The sequence below is a fragment of the Calonectris borealis genome, chromosome 3 (assembly GCF_964195595.1).
Source record: "Calonectris borealis chromosome 3, bCalBor7.hap1.2, whole genome shotgun sequence".
Classification (NCBI taxonomy): domain Eukaryota; kingdom Metazoa; phylum Chordata; class Aves; order Procellariiformes; family Procellariidae; genus Calonectris; species Calonectris borealis.
Window position 1 is genome coordinate 87,021,039 of NC_134314.1, and position 18,632 is coordinate 87,039,670.

General features: G+C 35.8%; 1 protein-coding gene across 1 annotated transcript in view; it reads left to right on the top strand.

Moving 5' to 3' along the window:
* Positions 1 to 18,632, top strand: part of FMN2 (formin 2) — a 161,391-nt gene that overhangs the window by 22,027 nt on the left and 120,732 nt on the right. Inside the window, exons 3-4 of the mRNA XM_075146530.1 lie at positions 7,081 to 7,228; positions 12,824 to 12,885. Coding sequence (XP_075002631.1) covers positions 7,081 to 7,228; positions 12,824 to 12,885 — 210 coding nt within the window. The remainder of the gene's footprint in view (positions 1 to 7,080; positions 7,229 to 12,823; positions 12,886 to 18,632) is intronic.

An 18,632-nucleotide genomic window follows, 5' to 3' on the forward strand; every position in this document is an offset into this window, starting at 1 on the left:
ACTCGTGTCTCCTCTTGCATCTCTCTCCACGTCTGTATTTTGCTTTTTTTATTTAGGGTTTGGTTTTTTTTTTTTAATTCATTAGAACAGGATTTTAATGTTGATCTAACCATTCATTTCAAAGACAGGAATTAGACTAGCCTTAAGTAATATTTAAATTTCACCCATCTAGAATTAGGAGATACATCATCTTTGACCTTACTCCAAAATTGGGAGCACAGCCAGTCCCATATTCTTCCTTCATCTCTGAGTTCATCAGATGTGCCTCCAATTCCATCCTGGATTGCCTCCAGTTTGGCTGGTGTCCTTTTCGCTCAGCTGAAGCTGCCATCAACAAAGCTCCTGTAACTCTGTCCTGGTTCCAGCCAGGTTTGTCTGCCACCTCGTTGTCCTTCCTCCCTGCTACATCCAGCTCTGGTGCTTGCTTGTTCCTTAATGTTACTCATTTGGCTGTTTTGATTTTTGTCTTAGTCTGGTTCTTATAAAGTCTCTTAGGTCAGTCCTTTAGCATGTTTTTTTGCAGAATTGCCAACTTTTTTTCCACTGAAATCCTTCATTGAGCTTTAACTTACTATTTTTTTTATGTTGAATTAAAAAAAATTATTCCCCTTTTGCTTAAGTGTGGTCCCACAGACTTTGCTTTTTGAAGATGTTAGGCTAGAGTTTATGAAAATAATTCAAGTTTTGTTCACTCTATGATCTATTGCTCATGGCTTGAGATGAATATAAACAGATTATTTAAAAGTCCTATTCTCTCACTCTGATCTCCTTTTCTGGATGTCCTCCAGTGAATTTAATTTAACATGGCTAATGCTGAACTCTCTGCTGTCTTGAAACATTTGCAATTACACACTGATTATATTCTCATCATCTTTACCACTCATGCCTGGTGGTCACCTCTAGTTCTCCATGTCTTACAACTGTGTATTCAAATCTTGTGTCTGTTTTCTCAGTAATACACGAGATCTGTTTTTTTCTTTTTCCCAAGATATTCCAGGCTTCAGTGTGGGCCTCTGCCTCACCTCATTAAATAACTGTACACAACCTCTTTTACTTTTCTCATTGGATCCTATTTCTTTCCCTTCCACGCTGTCTGACTGCAATTAGGCAATGTATTAAGAGTAAAGACAACTTTCACAGCTCTCAGTTTCTTGGGCTAGTATTATAATGGCTCCTGGAAGCCAGTTTAAATTAAATTCTTAGCACTTGTATTTCTCGGGTAGGTTACGCTTTGTGGACGTGAAGTTTACTCCTTTGTTAGTATATGGCAAACAGGAAGGACTAACAAATAGTCAATGAAAGCATAAATCTTCAGAGAACTGGCAGCTGTCATCACATTTATGCTGAGGATGGAGTCCAGTTTTCAGAGGCTTATAACTTGGTCAGATTTTGGATAGTTTTTAATGATGATTGGAAATGGCATGTTCCTAAAGTATCTCTCACCTTTTTGTCAAATTTCAAGTCATAGCCCAAAGGACAGAAACTTTAAAACTGTTTTAAGAACTTATGAGAAAACTTCCATGTTCTATCCTGGCCCATTTTATCAATTATTTCTTTCAAAACAGATTGTGGCAGATGCCCAGAACAAAAGATTAGTCTGAAAAATAAAAGCTGAACAAAACTTTAAAAATAACAGAAGTAGACAGGGTTGGGATTTTTAAGATGTTTGCTGTTGAGAAGCAGTGGAAGCTTTCACTATAGCTCTTCATACCTACTCTTCTTATACCCAGGATATGATGTTGAATCCTGAGCAAAATTTGATGGGATCAAGCAAGTTTGTTCTGTTTCGTTGAGGAGGCTGAAGTCATTTTATGGGAAAGAAATGTTTCATGCTTTTTTGACACTTGAGATGTTTTTAAATGAATTGTTGAGGCACATCAGTTTTCTGAAAAGAAAAAAATCACTCAAAATGCTCATGCATCAGATTTAGTTCATGAGGATAAAGTACTACTTCAGCCATACATTACAGTATTATGACTGACTTGCTGTTTTTCAGCCTTGGAAGACATCTGTGCTCACTAGTACAGTCAAAGGTAGTACAAGCCGAGAGCCGTGTTTAATCACTGCTCTGGTTCTGTCAGATAGAGCTTTCTTACTAAATCTCTCCTCAAAAAGTAAACGGCTTTCACCATTCTTGATAGTATTGATTTCTTTATTTTAAAAGCTGCTTAAAATAAATCAGTCTCCTGCTGATAAGAGCATTTTGAGGTAGTCCGGCTCCAATTTCTCGAACTAAAATCTTGCTTGTCCAATTAACTATTTATATGCAGTGGGAACATGCAATTGGCTTTCTTTCATTTTAGAGTTTGTATACTTAGTATATTAGAATGATTAAACTTCCTGAATGGAAAAAAAAATTCCTTCCATGCACTTGAAACAGTCTAAATGACAAGCAGTTATATACAAACATGGAACAAACTCTTTGGAGCTCTTAGCCTGGAAAACACCTTCTGAGTCATGGAGTCTGGCCCCTGCTTATCCCAAGTACCATAAAATGTAATTGCTCTGTGAGCTTATCTAGTTTCATCTTAAATGCAGTTATACTTTTTCCTCTCCCCACTCCTTCAGCTCTTCCCATTGGAAGGCTGTCCACATCCAGATGGATTTGATGAGTAGGAAACTTTCTTGTTACTACCACTCTGTGTTTACTCCTGGCCCATTTATAATTGTCTGAGGACATGTCAACCCTGTCAACCTTCAGGATAACTTTGAATGTTTGGGGTTCTAGTGAAAAATTATTCAAGTTTAGTATTTGAAAATAAATGCCCTGCAAGATAGGGCCTGATTCCATCATGGCTTAACACACAAGCCATCAGGGAAGTTAGTACCAATTCACTCTAGTGTAAGAAAGTTTAGAGGTACTGCTAATGCGCTTCCCCATCTACTGCTGTGCTGAGTTGACCTGGTAGCAGTGTGCTTCTGACCTGCCCTACCTTTCCCATCTCACCACACATGATCTGACTGCGCCTTTTTTTTTTTTCTTCCTTGAGAATTGTCACAATACTTCTGGTCAGATTTTTTCCCCTTGAATCTCACATTGCTAATTCATGCTTTTACAACCAGTTAGGACAGATTTATATACATTTATTGCTGTTTCAACTCCATCTCTTGTACCTCTTTTAAGCAATTCTCACAATGGCTATCTTTGTCCTTTGAACTGGAAGCAGATAAACAGTTGATTCAAAACTGAAGTGGTGTTGAACAGAAGGTCGTATTACCTGCATACCCCCATGAGCAATACGGCTGCCAAAAGCATAGGTTCAGGGTTGCACATTATATTCCTGCAGTGGGGGATATACTAATCTGTAATTCAGTCTGCGGCCTGGGGAACAAACCTAGTCCCTCTGTGTGGAAAAATGTGTGACCCCTTTTCTGAAAGCTCAAGGTCCACCAGTATGCCTTCTGATGTTGGCTGCAGGTCTAGCTCATGGCCCTAGTTCTGGGTCCACCAGCCTCTTTCTATATGTCATTTGCTAGAGGCCCTTTGAGTAGCTTACAGCATTGGCTTCCATCTTTAAAGATTAACAGGAAAGTATATCTTTATCTCAAGCTGTGAAGGAACATAATTAATATTAAATATATTATGTTCCTGAAGTGTAACACTGTGGTACCCAAGAATGAAAATTTGTTACAAAAAGCCATTCTTTGTGCTGACTGAGAGCTGGCTGGGAAGAGAGTGAGTTAAACTACAGACCTGACTCTCTGTGTCTCTATTCTAAATGCTAGCATCTATAAGTGGTAAAATGTCTATTGATTAGGTACCATCAGATCCTGCAGGCAGTTTGCCTCGCCCATGTGCGAATGCTCTGCAGTTTTAAGAACCAGTGGAAAGTGCTGTGTAAGGATGTGTGGAAACAAAACACTTCTTGACATCATGTTTCGGGCACTGGACTTAGACAGCTTTAAGCTTTCAATGTCTGCCCAGAAATCAGTCTGAATAAATAAGACTGGGATCATTCATTACAAGAAGAGATATATTTTTTTTTTCCCAAAAAAAGAATTGCTTTAAACACTAAATAATGGAGTCTGAGCAAGATGAAGTGGAAATTCCAGATGTATTCAAAGCTTGATCACGGTAAGAGTATTCACTGGCTGTACTTACAATAATATCTAGTAAAAATTGCCTCTGTAATGAAAAGATTAAAGGAGAAAAAGTTGGATGTGGAAATCCAGGTTCATGGATGCTTATATTACAATTATTAATGATAAAAACAAATCTGGATTTTTAAATTTGGATTATTTTGTTTCTTTTCCTTGAATAGTACTTCATCATCATAGAATTGGTTGCATATATCTTTCTTCAAAATGTTCTAATAATCATGCAAATTTATGGCATTATGAGATTTGGAAAAGGAGAAATGAGATGGTTAGTATACTAACTGACAAGGAGCTAAAACCAAAAGGTAAAAAGGATTAGATTTTGGACAGTATCTTGAGTGAGTAGGAATTAGGACATTCAAATGATTCATCTCTTGAAGGGCACGAAAGTGGAGACAGGGTTAATCTTTTCCCATTTTAAGTGTAGTTTATGGTCTGTCAACTTGAAGCCGAGACCTTCAGACTACCTTTCTGTCATGAGGGTTTTTCATATTTTAAATTGTGTTTATAGGTTTGCAAGTAATCTGAATGTAGCTGTTGTTAAATACTTTGTTTGTATGTTGAATGTGAATACGTTTTGGTTGCAAGTCCTTTCAAGGCATTTTTGCAAGTTTACATTTACTGCTGTAAATTTCCATTACATGATGAGTCTATTCCATCATCCTTCTCTATGTTGAATAGTGAATGACAACAATCCCAAAACTAAAACCAACACAAACCAAAAAATACCATCTTTTATACTCACAAACAAATCTCCCATGCTGGGTTAGGAGTTGGTTATGGAGTTGTGTGATATCTTAATTTATAACTGTTCATAGTTTATATGCTGTAAATTCTATCAGCAAGAACATAGGTACTTCATATTTTATTACCCTCATAATGTATCCCATCTGTACAATAATTCTGAGACATATCATGGTTTTTTTAATACATCTTAATTCATGTAGACTAATCATACTTCAAAAATTTGTTGTTAAATGATTGCACTATATATTTCAAGAACTGGCATGGTGAAATATCGTGTCCAGAACAGTTTAACTCTTTGTCTTCCTCATTCATGCTATGTCAATATTATCTAGTCTGTTGTCTTCTGTTTTATCGCCCTATAACCCTACATGCAATCCCGTTGAAAGTGAACTGTGCTTACCCAGCTAACCCTCTGTAGATCTTGTTCTTCCTTGTGTTCCCTGGATTGTGTAAGGTAGTGGAGTGGGCAAAAAAAATTTGTTCTGGTTTGCCTCGATGACTTTTTAAAATCTTATTTTCCTCTGTGTTTTTGAGATTTGGATGGTGCAGAAACAAGACAAATAGCAAAATCCAGCACCTTTTCTTTTTCTTTACACAGTACTGGAAATTAGCCAAAAATACATATCCTCTAAAAAGCTGGAATTAGACAAAGGGAAAGTACTAAGTTACGGAAAGAACTGCATTAATCAAGCCTATTTGGATGTTCAAATGCAGTAGCATAGTAAAGGGAAAAGGATAGGCTTTTCAAGGAACATAGAGTTCAGGGCTATGTAAAGAACCTGATGTGATTTTTATATTAAGCTTTTTATCCATTTACCTTTATCTAATGTTTGTGTATGTGGCTGGATTTTTGCCATGCTTTTCATGCTGCGAAGATCTAATGGGCTTCCTTTGACCCTGACTCTTTGAGGCACCCTCTGTAAACCAAAACTTCTTACTTTATAACCAACATCTGTCTGTTCTAAGTAAGTTGCTCTCAATAGAATATTATCACTCTTATCACAACTTATTTTTATACAAGTAGAAGCTTAGTCACATGGAATACCAATTATCCCCAAAAAAGTGTTAAATTACTTTGTTCTTCCACCTGAATGTCTCTTCAATGTTTAGTATCTGTGTAAAATCAAAAAAAAAAAAAAAAAAAAAGGCTTTCATCTAAACATGAAATATGCAGCAGGACAAATATATATTGCCAATGTTTTACTCAGGCAATAGTGTGAATGAAGTGTAGTGAACATGATTTTTGTAAGAAGATATTACTGTGTGATATGACTGTATTTTCATCCTGTGACTTGATTTTTTTTTTCCCTCACTTTTGTACTATAGTATTTGCATATTTCCAGATCACTTACTAGGATACTCGTGCCGTTGTTGTGATTGATCTCTACAGAGTTTACAGTATTATAAAGATTTAATCACAAGGTGTGCATGTTGATGCATACTAGGAGTCACAAGAATAACTACTTGAATTGTGGTCAGCTAAAATCTTCCTGTTGGCATAAGTTTGCCCTAGTTTTCATCAGACAGTCTGGATGTCTCCTACTTTTAATAAGTGAATCAAACTCAAAGCTATTGAGTAATAAGGATATAATCTGATTTGGGCCCAGAGGATTGAGAATACTTTTAGCTGTTGTTTTTGTCATTTTGGTTTTTTTTAAAATTTTATTCTAAAAGGTTTTAAAATAAGGCAGGTTTTTTTAGCTGCCTTTCTATGAATATGGAAATGGAAATTACAAAAACAGGGTTGCAAAGAATAAATATCTCTGTTTTATTTATTCTGAAATAATCCTGCTTCTTTTCCTTGCTTGTGTATTTGCTGTAAAAAGATTACAGAGTGTGTGGACAGAAGTATTTTTCTCTAACCTATAAACTAGCCATATGTAAAAAAGTACAGTCATGATGGACAGAACCTGTTATTTCGCTAAGGAAAGAAGTGGCAAAGAGTTCCTCATGCTAAAAAAAAGTGCTGAACTGTATTCTAGCATCTCAGTGTTCTGTAGATAACTAAAAGATTAGACTTTCTATTGTTAGTAGAGGTAATTCCAAAACTGAAACATTAAATTCTTTTCATAGAGATTTATGTTAAGTCTTTGTCAGGAGATGAAGGGCATAAAAACAAGTCTGCCTTGCTATAGGGGTGGATATTGAGCTATTTGTGTTGGAAACAAAGGCTTTGATATTTTGAGCTTGTCTTTCTATATGAACTTCTCAACTTTTTTTTTTTAATAACCACAGCAAGACCAACTTTATACTTGGGCTGCAGTTAGCCAACCCACACATTCATCAGATTACATTGAAGGAAGCTTTCCAAGGAGAATTCCATCTGTGTGGCCCCCACCCAAACCTCCAGATGAAGAACAAAGACTCAAAATTACGGAAGAAGGTATAGTTCTTGGACACAGACAAGATATATGTATGGCATGGGGGGGAGCTGCTGTCTTTTAGAATCCAAGATATAAACTCAATAACTTAACTTCTAACAAAATACCTGATTTTGAAGATCTTGGATTAGCACCAGAAATAATGTTAGCTAGTATGAATCTAATAAAAAATATTCAGAAAAAATGCATGCTTTTTGTTAACAACCAAATGTGCACATGGTGTCTGCTGACTAATGGATTTTACCAGGTGTTGTGACCTTTGTTCTTTTCCAGTTTACATACCTTCTGAGCCATGAAATATGGGTACTTTTCTCTTAAAAAATATGGAAAACTTCAGAAACCCACTGGTGTATACTGAAAGTTATTAGAGTGGTGTAAGGTATTCCTTTGTGGATTCAGCAGTCCCCTGCTGACAGAGAGGTAGGAAAAGTGTATCTGAAAAATAAATTGAGGTCTTGTTTACAAAGTCAGTTTATCATAATATTTGTGAGGTTACTCTATCAGCCAAATTTCTGAGATCTTCTGCATACTCATTAAAAGCTTTGTTTAAGCTGAGAATTAAAACAAAACAAAACAAAATAAAACCTCTTGTAGCTGACAAAGAAATTTAGCAGAGAATTTCAAACCTGTTTTCTGTTAGTAGTGTTGATGGGCAAATACCACAGGTTCTTGGAGGCTTAGCTTTGCATTAGTTAGTATTCAACGGCTCTCAACACTTTTAGGCTGCATTCATCCCCATGACCTCCATGGAGAGCCACTGGGTACTCTCAAATTTTCCATTTCCTACCACTCCTTTTTTTTCATTGCTCACATTTGAAGAATTAAGTCATTAATTCAACAGATCTCTTTGTATTGCTTGTAGGCTTTGGGTGGAGTTAATTTCAGATTTGCTTTTCTTTGAGACTTCTCTACCACTTCCTTTGGAACACAAGCAAAGTATTCCTTGCATTGACACCATTTATCATGGCAACACTTCACTTTTACTGGTATCACTTATTCCAGTGTTCACAGGCAACATAAGTAATGCCAACAAAACTGTAATACTGCTATATTATTCTGTTTATTCTGTGGCTTTTACCAAAGCAGCTCTATTAGTGGCCAAGGAAACATTTCTGCATCCATCTCACTGATGCAATTCAGAGTGTGGAACGCTGCAGTACTGGACTGTTGGGCTAGTCCAGTTTTTGACTAATGATTTACTATTTTATGATGTATTCAATGGAAGTGGTGTCATATGTGGTAGCAGAATTCATTGCCATGTACTCTGAGAGGACAGGTTGTGTTTCTCAACTTCAAGACTTAGCTAATGGATGTGTGATCAGAGTATTTATGAACATACTCTGCACTGGAAAAACATAATGGTGAATATTTTATTATTTTACTTTGAGGTTTTAGCCTGGCAGAGGCTGGTGCAAGTTAACAACAGTTCTGTTGCTCTAAAATCTAGCAGAACAATGATTACATAAAATATTTTGAAATGTAAAGATTTTTATTGTTTTTACCAATTTGGAAGAGTATTTCTACCAAGAGGATAATACTAATAATTTTTAAATGCATTCATTTCATACATGGTTTGTTTCCATCCTATGTTGTTCTATTTAATATTATACCTACTACATGGATGTAATGTGTACAGTACTTGTCTGTTCCTTACCTCGGCCACTGCCCTCTCAAAAACTGTAAAAATATTAAGAAAATAGAATTAGAAGTAAAATGGAAAATTTTGCATCGTGACTATTTCTAAATGGAACATAAATAGTTCTCAAAATTTACTTGAGGTGCTGACACTTAAAAATATTATTGAAATTTTGTTTTTGGTGTGAATTTGCAGTGTAGGGCATGGAGGGAAAAGGAAAACTTATAATTGTTCTGGATAAAATTCAGGTAGATAAAGAATTTAACTTTTTGTTTGATTGTTCACCTGCTTGCCATGTGGAAGAACCTGGAGGTGAGTGATGTTTCACGTGAAGCCTGAAGGATAAACACCTTCCCCAAGATTTGTAACTAAATTATTTTACGTATATGCACCTTTGAAAGGTGGAGGGGACAAGAATTTTTTAAAGGGTTTAAATTGCTGTGTGCAGAGTAGCTCTATTTTGTATTATATATGGATTAAACAGATACAATATTAACATTAGAGACAATGGTTTATTAAAAAACGTCCATTTTAGAAAAAAGTATTGATCCAGAGAGGAATGTAGCAGGGTATTTTTATATGTAGAGTCTTTATTTTTATTATACACATGTCAGCATGAGGACAATACTAGGCCTTCAAGTTTTAAGTAAGACAAGAGGAAATACTGCAAGATCTTAGGTAATCTGTTCCTAAATAAGCAAAGTAGTTAATAATCTGTTTAATGTAATATATATGAAATAGTTTTGCTGTGTGTTCTGTGTCACGTGGAGTGCTGTTGCGTGTGAGAAAAGGGCTATTAGAGTGGTCAGGGTTTTTTTGGTTTATTGGTCAGGTTGTTTGGGGTTTTTTTAGTTCGTTTGGGGTTATTTTTAGGTTGGCTATTTATTAAAAAACTGAAGCTTGGAAATACCTAATACGAATTTGGGTTCGAGTCAGCAGCTACTTATGCCAAAAACATTTTTCAGTTCTGTATTCAGAAAAGTTTTTGTACAAAATGAGCCAGTATCACCAATAAGATCAATGTGTATGCCACTAATTTTTCTATCTGAATACCCAAAAACTGTTTCTGTTGTTTCTTGTGGTATTTGACTTTGTCACTCTCACACCCCAGCACATTGCCTGAATCTAAACAAAACAGGGTATTTGAAATTCAATTATTTTAATGCTTTGCTTTTAATACTTAACATATAGGAAAAGGCAAGTATGCAGGCACTAGAGCCTAGTCATCCTGTCTCCCATGTGACTGTCCTAACCACCTGGGCAGAGACTCAAAGATTATACAACTTCTCCTGCAAAATGAAACAGTCCCAACACACTAAATCTCTGTGTGGGTTTACACCCTGAAATCTAAGTTAGTCTCTTTAACAAAACTAGGTTCGTCCAGACATTTATTTCCTTTGATTTTTGAAATATGAGGGAAAAACAAAATGTTTGGTTTGGATTAAAGGGAAGGTTTAATTCATCATATAGCACTTTTTTCCTTTCTCTAACTCTTTTTTTTTTTTTTTCTTGTGGTGGTGGTGGCGTTTGTTTTTCTTGGTTTTTTTTTTTTTTAACTTTGCTTAACAAAGATAAAACCCTGTTAGTTTGCTGCAAATAGATTTTATTTGGTGAATTTTGGCAAACTAACCTTAAAATTAACTGCTCATATCACCCTGAATTCAGCTTATTTTTAGAACCCTTTTTAAAACAAAACCTGTCTGAGGTAAAAATGAGCTAGACAATTCTGTTAAATTGTTAAATATTGACAAATATATATAAGCAGCCTGTCCTATTTTATTAAGAACTTTTGAGTAAGGGAGGTAGTTTGTGCCAATTTTTGTAACAGGAAACATTACTTTCTAAGTTGTGTGTGTGCATGTCTTGTCTAGTACTAGAACATTAGCAAAGAATAAAACCTGGTGTGAGCAAAGATCAAATTAATCTTAAAGTTTCTCTCAACCATACAGAAATCTAAAATCAGGTACACAGGCCCTGGGGCGATCACCAATGCCCATATCTTAGTGAAGTTTTCCTGGTTTTGAAAATCAATTGACATAGGGTTAGCCAAAAAAGTTCTCTTCCAGATAATTTGTGAAACAAATATCTCACAATTGCTTAGTTTAAAAATGTTAATACTCTTTCCTTCCTTCAGGAGAGACATTAATAGCTTTTACGAGAAAATAATCATTCATAGTCTCCATTTAACAACAGTAACTAAGTGAAGGACTGCTTGGATATTCACTAGGATTCTCATTAGTTATTCCAAAGTAGAAAATAATTGAAGAAGATACTACTAGAATGAAGCACTGCTGTTTCATTTTTAATGTAAATGAGTAAAATTAAAAAAAAAAAAAGAGTAAAAATTCAGTCAGTCAGATTAATGCTGGTTCTATGCCCAAAAGAGAGGGTGTGGAATTCAGTACAAAGGTGAAGAATTAGTTTTGTATCCTCATCTTTGATGTCCCCTATTCTGGGAAGCTGTGACTATACATTTACACAATAGGTACAGTCCCAAACCATCCCTTTGTAAGGCTGAGATGCTGTAGGCGGTGAATAGGATGAAACTGAGATTTCTCAAAATGTATTTCATAGAATCATTTAGGTTGGAAAAGACCTCTAAGATCATCGAGTCCAACCATCAACCCAACACCACCATGCCCACTAAACCATGTCCCTAAGCGCCTCATCTACACATCTTTTAAATACTTCCAGGGATGGTGACTCAACCACTTCCCTGGGCAGCCTGTTCCAAGGCCTGACCACTCTTTCAGTAAAGAAATTTCTCCTAATGTCCAATCTAAACCTCCCTTGGCGCAACTTGAGGCCATTTGCTCTTGTCCTATCCCCAGTTACTTGGCAAAAGAGACCAACACATGCCTCACTACAACCTCCTTTCAGGTGGTTTTAGAGCACGATAATGTCTCCCCTCGGCCTCCTCTTCTCCAGACTAAACAACCCCAGTTCCCTCAGCCGCTCCTCATAAGACTTGTTCTCCAGACCCTTCACCAGCTTCGTTGCCCTTCTCTGGACACACTCCAGCACCTTCATGTCCTTCTTGTAGTGCGGGGCCCAAAACTGAACACAGGATTCAAGGTGCGGCCTCACCAGTGCCGAGCACAGGGGCACGATCACCTCCCTACTCCTGCTGGCCACACTATTTCTGATACAGGACAGGATGCTATTGGTCTTCTTGGCCACCTGGGCACACTGCCAGCTCATGTTCAACTGACTGTCGACTGATACCCCCAGGTCTTTTTCCAACAGCCACTCTTCCCCAAGCCTGTAGCGTTGCATGAAGTTGTTGTGGCTGAAGTGCAGGACCCGGCACTTGACCTTGTTGAACCTCATACAGTTGGCCTCGGCCCATCGATCCAGCCTGTCCAGGTCCCTCTGCAGAGCCTTCCTACCCTCGAGCAGATCAACACTCCCGCCCAACTTGGTGCCGTCTGCAAACTTACTGAGGGAGCACTCAGAAATATATAAATCAGATAACATAGCTGCTAACAGTCATCATCCTGCTCATGGGTTCTTTTGGCCTTTTGTGAACAGACACAATCTGTAGACCTTAAGGACAGAAATACTTCTTAATGAGAATGGATGGGAAAAACAAGCATGATAACTTTTCCTTCACCTTCTATGGAATGTATATAATAGAGCCATAAGTAACTATTTTTCTGTGAATCAGAAATTTTGACAATCAAAATGGTCGTCTTTAAAGTTTTGTGCGCTACACATTTAAGATGATAGCATTTAATGTTGAGTCAATAAATACATTGCAAATTGAGATCAGACTGGCTTTATTTATGCATACAACCTGCTCATTTAATTTTAGATGGATAATTTGGAAAGTGGGACATCTAACACTGTTTTCTTTTTAACTCTACCCTATTTTAATGAAATTTTTAATGTATCTTTTGAAAGATCAATGAATTTTTTTTATATAGAACTTTTAAAATCTGTACCTTCTTTTCAAATTCAGAGTTGAAATCTACTGTCCTAGAAACAGAGAAACAATGCATAGAAGATGTTCAGCGGGTACAGGTAAGATTCTAACAGAAGTGTTTTGTCTATCATTTTGTAAAAAGACTGGAAAAGCAGTACTTCAGACATTTTTGCAATAGTTTTGTGTACTGAATATTCTGAATGCAAATATTCAGAAGTGTGTTTTTGATTGTAGATTTTTATTTCAAAATACTTACATGCTCCATAGTGTATCTAGGTACAGAGATTCAAGGTTCCTGCCTGCCTAAGATGATTCTTGTAAAATCTTACTGTTCACCTCACTCAGAAGTAAGTTAACACTTGGTTCTGGAGGTCTGATGGTGTTACTAAGGAATAGCAATAAAAGATCTGGTTATGTTGGCTAATCTACAAAAGTTCATGTGAATAACAGTGGCAGAGATTTTTTCTGTTTCTCCAGTGAAGCTTATAGGTAGTAGGTGAACAGATTTAGGGTGCCATGCTGGACTTCAAAAGGAGATAATGTAATACAGCTACAGTGGAGACTTAGTCTGGGTTGGACTTGTTCAACATAAACACAGTCTAATTTTTTTTAAACACGTCACCATTCATGTTATATTCTTCTTTAAATGTGGTGCAGTTTGATGGATTTGAGGAACTTCAAATTTTTTTTCCTCAAAAGACTTGCTTATTTTCTGTGAAAGCTCTTTGATCACAGGTACCAGGCTTGTGAGTAAGACTATTCAATTGTTCTGGAAGTCATGAAGTTCTGGTTTCCTTAAATCTTGGTTGGAACAAGGAGTGGCCAAAAGCTCTTGATATCTCTCTTTTTCTTTTTTTCTTTCTTTTTTTTTTTTTTTTGTTTTTCCTTTGTGGGGTTTGCATTTTGTGGGTTTTCTTTGATTTTTTGGGTCTTTTTTTTTTTTTGTTAATGACTGGATGGTTCAAACATCACTGCATTGAGCAGCATTTGTGAAAATGATCAGTAATTTGCTTTTGAGGGAGAAAATAAGGAATGCCTAGTGAAATCCATGCTACTGATCATTAGACCTGCAAATTTAATCCAGGTTCAATCAAATATTTTGTGAGCATGGGTGGGGAGCGTAGGTATATTATCTTTATGGCTTTTGTTTTGCCAAACAACATTAAAGGAGTTCTTCTAGTCAGTTACCTGAATTCTTCTATCTCCATAATTAAGAACATTTAAAAACTAGAGCCCATTAATTAAAATAATATCACAAAATTATTCTACATTGCAATATTTTAAGTTTAAATAATATATTTGTCCCATGCTATTTTTCTATTTCAGTCACCCAGGTTTCAGTAGCAATGCTTTCTAGTATTTCTTGTGAAAAAGAACTTTTTCCTATACTTCCAGAAAGGTATTGCATGTACGAAGCATATTTAATCTGTCTCTAGGATTTTAATTCATTACAAGAAACATCCTATATAAAGACTTTTTTATTGGAAATGTATTTTAATGGAAATAGGTCCATGAATGCTTAGGTACTTAACCTAAAAGAAACTGATTCTTTTGCTATGAGAATGAAGTTTAACCAGCAGCACTAGAGCACTGTTTTATTGCTTGAACAAATAACATTTACTTCAGATTGGGTTTTTTTTGTTATTTTTAAAACTAGCCTATTATGTTGTCCAATTACTGAATTGCATTTGATAGTGTTAGAGATCCCCATCCCTCTTGCTCAGTGTTGATGTCTTATGACAGTAATGTGGACTTCTTCCATTCTGTTCTATTATTCATCAATGACGAGCAGAAATAACTGTTTTGAATGCATGATCACCTCATTTGCAGAAAATCATCTCAAGTTTTTACTATATTATGTCATCGTCATTCTGGTTTATTTTGAAAAGCAGAATGCAAGTTATTTTATCTGAGGAACTGTATGTGGATAAAATGTTTTCATGTGTTCAAACTATTTCTGTACAGTCTCAGACAGTTGAGTATATTCTCCCTATCTATCAATATCTATCTATATCAATCTATAAAAACATCTAGAAAGTAGAATGTTCACACTAACTTTTTTCATCATGTTTGTAGATAAATCCTTTACTGCAGTCAGATCATTCTTGGTGTTACTTGTACTTTTTTAAAGTGATGAAATGCTATGAAATGTTTCTGTTAGAGATCTAGCCTCTTTTATTCTTTGTCTAGCTTGTCCGTAGCTTTTCTTTCTGAAGAAAGCAAGTGTTGGCTGAAGTTAGCCAAGTAGGTGATTTTTCTCTTTTCTTTCAATACATGACAAAGGAAGAGAGCCCTAGTGTAAAATTTGAAACTGATCAACTAAGCCTACTTACAGGCTTCTTCCCTCTCCCTTCCCTAGGAAAAGGCATTTTCCACATGCTATTAAAATAATTGGAAATGGTTGATATTGACGTAGAAACAAACACAAATGGAATATGATGCTGATAAATTATCTCACTTATGATAGAGTTAACTAAAAGATTAAGAATAATTCTAAATTAAAAGCACAAGTAACACACACACAGAGCCTGGATTCTACAATTTCTTGCCACTGGAAGGGGCTTTTTTATATATCCTCTCCATTTCCTTACCTTTACAATGTTAGACATAACCTTCATATTTTGCAGCATAATTTCCTAAAGTTTGAAAACTGCTCTTCTGAGTCCAAAATAGCTAATTTCTAAAAATTACAATAAAAAAAATGAGGGCTTGGAAGTGTGCTTTCTTTTAGTGCAGGATTTGGTAAGCAGAGGAAAAATAAGAAAAATTGGCAGGCATTTCAAGTCCTGGTTTTGAAATGCCAAAGAGGAGCAACAATGTCTACTTAGTCTTCCCAGTACGAACAGAGAAAGCTTTGTTAGGCCTAACTCATTTAGTGAAGGAAGAAGAGAAAAATTGAATGTTCTACTTTAGAAACTCCAGCTTCAAACATGATGTTTAGATTTGACAATTGTACTTTTGTGCAAGAGCCAATTTCCTTTCTGTTTCACACCCATGATCTTTTGTTGTATCCTTGCAATTTTCCCTACATTTTAACTCCATTTTCAGGTTTGCTTGATGTTGTTTACATGGTAGGTAAAAACAGAGTCTTAGCAGAAAGAAGAAAAAAAAAAGGCATCTTATAATTGTAAAATGAGTACATGAAAACTAGGCTTTGGTTAGTAGTGGAACATCACAGAACCAAAAACCTAAAGTTGTTTGGAAGTCACCTAAATTCCTTGTTCTCTTATACACCTTATTATCAAAACATTTTAAATTTCTTCTTTTTTTGATAGTTTGTGATGCGTGCCTATTCTGAGCATCACACAAATTTAAAAAGAAAGTCCTCATTACGTTTATTTAAAGATCAGCATTCGGATGTAATGAATTCTTCTTCATGCAATTGACAATGACTGGTCTCTGTAATCCTGTCTCAGGGGATGAGGTTTTGCCAGACTCTTCCAATTTCTAGCAGTCTGCTTATGAGGTAGTTTACACTGAGTATTTAAACTATATTTACAGCGGAAAAGCTTGCCATGAAAAAATTCTTATGCCTGTAATGTTTCCGGCTCAGTTGTTCACTTTGGTTTGGTTCACCCCATTTAAACCAACAAATAATCCCTCAACCAAAATTATGTGCCTTCTTGGAACACCATGTACTTCAAATGGTAGTAACAACCAGACAAAATTTTGGCAGTTCTCAGGCGCTGAAGACAGATTTATCCTGCATGATCTTTTGGTGCACTTTCCAATAATATCATAGGGAAACAATTCTAGCCTTAAAAACCTTAAATTGCAGGACACATTTTGCCATGCTGAATATACTTTCCACTTTGAAAACATTGTAAGTCTGACTCTTGGAGTGTCTCTTTAGAGTATTCCTAACTACCACACTTTGCTGGTAACCCCTCTCTCAGCCTTTCAGTGGGGACATTTTTTCTTACTCTAGTCTTTAACTACAAATTATTATAACTCCTTAGGGTAATAACTTAGTGAGATTTGAAATGTTCCAATTTTGACACTTAGTAATACAAGAAGAAAGGTCGTGAAATCCTTTAAGATAAATACATAATCAGTCTATTTAGAAAATATAAAACATTGGCGGGATTGGGATTTACTTTTCATTATTATAAATAGTCACAGCTTGACTTTGTCTTGGAAACATGCATGCTGCCCAAAACTCAAACGAAATTTCAGAGATATGATTCTTTACAGGTGAAGGTAAGGTAAATGTAAGATTTGTCTGAAATGGTGAAATGATTCTACACATACAAAAAGAATAAAATAAAAAAGGGAGATTTTTAAAACCTGTTTTATTTTGGTATTACATGGCTTTCATCAGGGTAGAGGCAAACTTTAGATGAGACTAGTTAACAATTGTGTTCAACAGAAATTGGAGGAAAATTGGGAACTCTTCCTTTATGAGCTCCCAAACCATTCTGTGGCTGTGGCTCTTTTTACACTTCATTTTGCTTGTTCTTTCTTGAGATGTTCATTCAGAAGGATCCAGTGATCCTGGGAACATGTGTCACTCCTCTTCCATCCCTTCGCTACTTGCTGGGTTACTTTTTGTAAGGAGGAAGAGAAGGCTTGGGGAGGCAATGAACAGTTCTTATAAGACAATTCTTTTCCTACAAAAGCACGATTGCTAAAGTCTTAGATTTCAGCAGGGGAAAAAGGTACACATTTGGGTAAAAAAAAAAACAACAAAAATGTATGATGTATTCACAAGGATCTACTATAGTCAGTTGTCTCATTGAGGAAAGAAAGGAGCATGAAAGAAGCAAACTGTTTTGGAAGTTTTCTGTATGAATCAAATGATAGTGAAGTCTGTACCTATTGCATTTTTCAAAGTAAATACTATAGCTAACTGATGATCTCTGTCCTGACAAATAGAATTGGATATATAGTTTTAAGTAGAACGGCATCAATGTAAACTTCCTACAACATCATGCCAGCATACCCCAATCTCAGAAAACAAAAAGCTAAAAAAATTCAGAGGTATAAATGTGTTTTGTTCTTATCTTGCAAAAAATAAAGCCAGGCTTGCACTGTGTGGTGCACAGGAACTTGCGTTCTAACTGTAGGTCCAATGTGTAATGTTAGAATTGGGATATCGTAGCTTAAAGTGGGTGAATACCAGGAAGCGTATGTAGGCAGATAGTGTTTTCTTATTAGCCTTGAGAATAAATTATGCTTTATCAAAAATGCATAGAAAGGAAACAAAGTTTGTGTGAAACAAGAGATGACAGAAACCTGGCAGAAGACTTTGCTGCTGGGGTCATAGGAACTGCTGAAGTGCAGAGCATTTTGCTCAGGCAGTAAAGGGGAGTCTAACCTCTGTCGAACTTCACTCCAGAACATGATAAGTGCAAATCAGGTCTTTCATGTTCATGTTAATAAAATATAGTTCTTATGCAGAAGTTTCCAATTTTATTGATGGAAATCTGTCTTTGATTCTTAATATTAGAACTTACTTTTCAGTTTAAACGTGCTGCAATTTTCAGGTTTCTTTTGGTTTGTTTTTAGAAAGCCTAATAAGCACTAATAGATTTTTCATGTTCTACAACTGTAGCAGATTAATTAATTAAACTTTTTAAAATATGAAGTGAGGTTCTCTGAGTTGAGACCTTAATATAATTTAAACAGAGATTGTTCAGTCTGTCCTTCTTCCTATTTGACTAGTAGCTGAACTTTGTGATTAAAAGACTGTCTTCTGAAAATGTCGAGATTTCTTAGGCCATGAAGGAAGGATGACAACGCAAGTAGAAATATTAGAAATGAGGGAAAAAGTGTTTAATTAGAGCCTGAAAAACATCATAAAGAAGTCGGCCTACTCAACCACTAGATGGCAGTTAAGTATTTT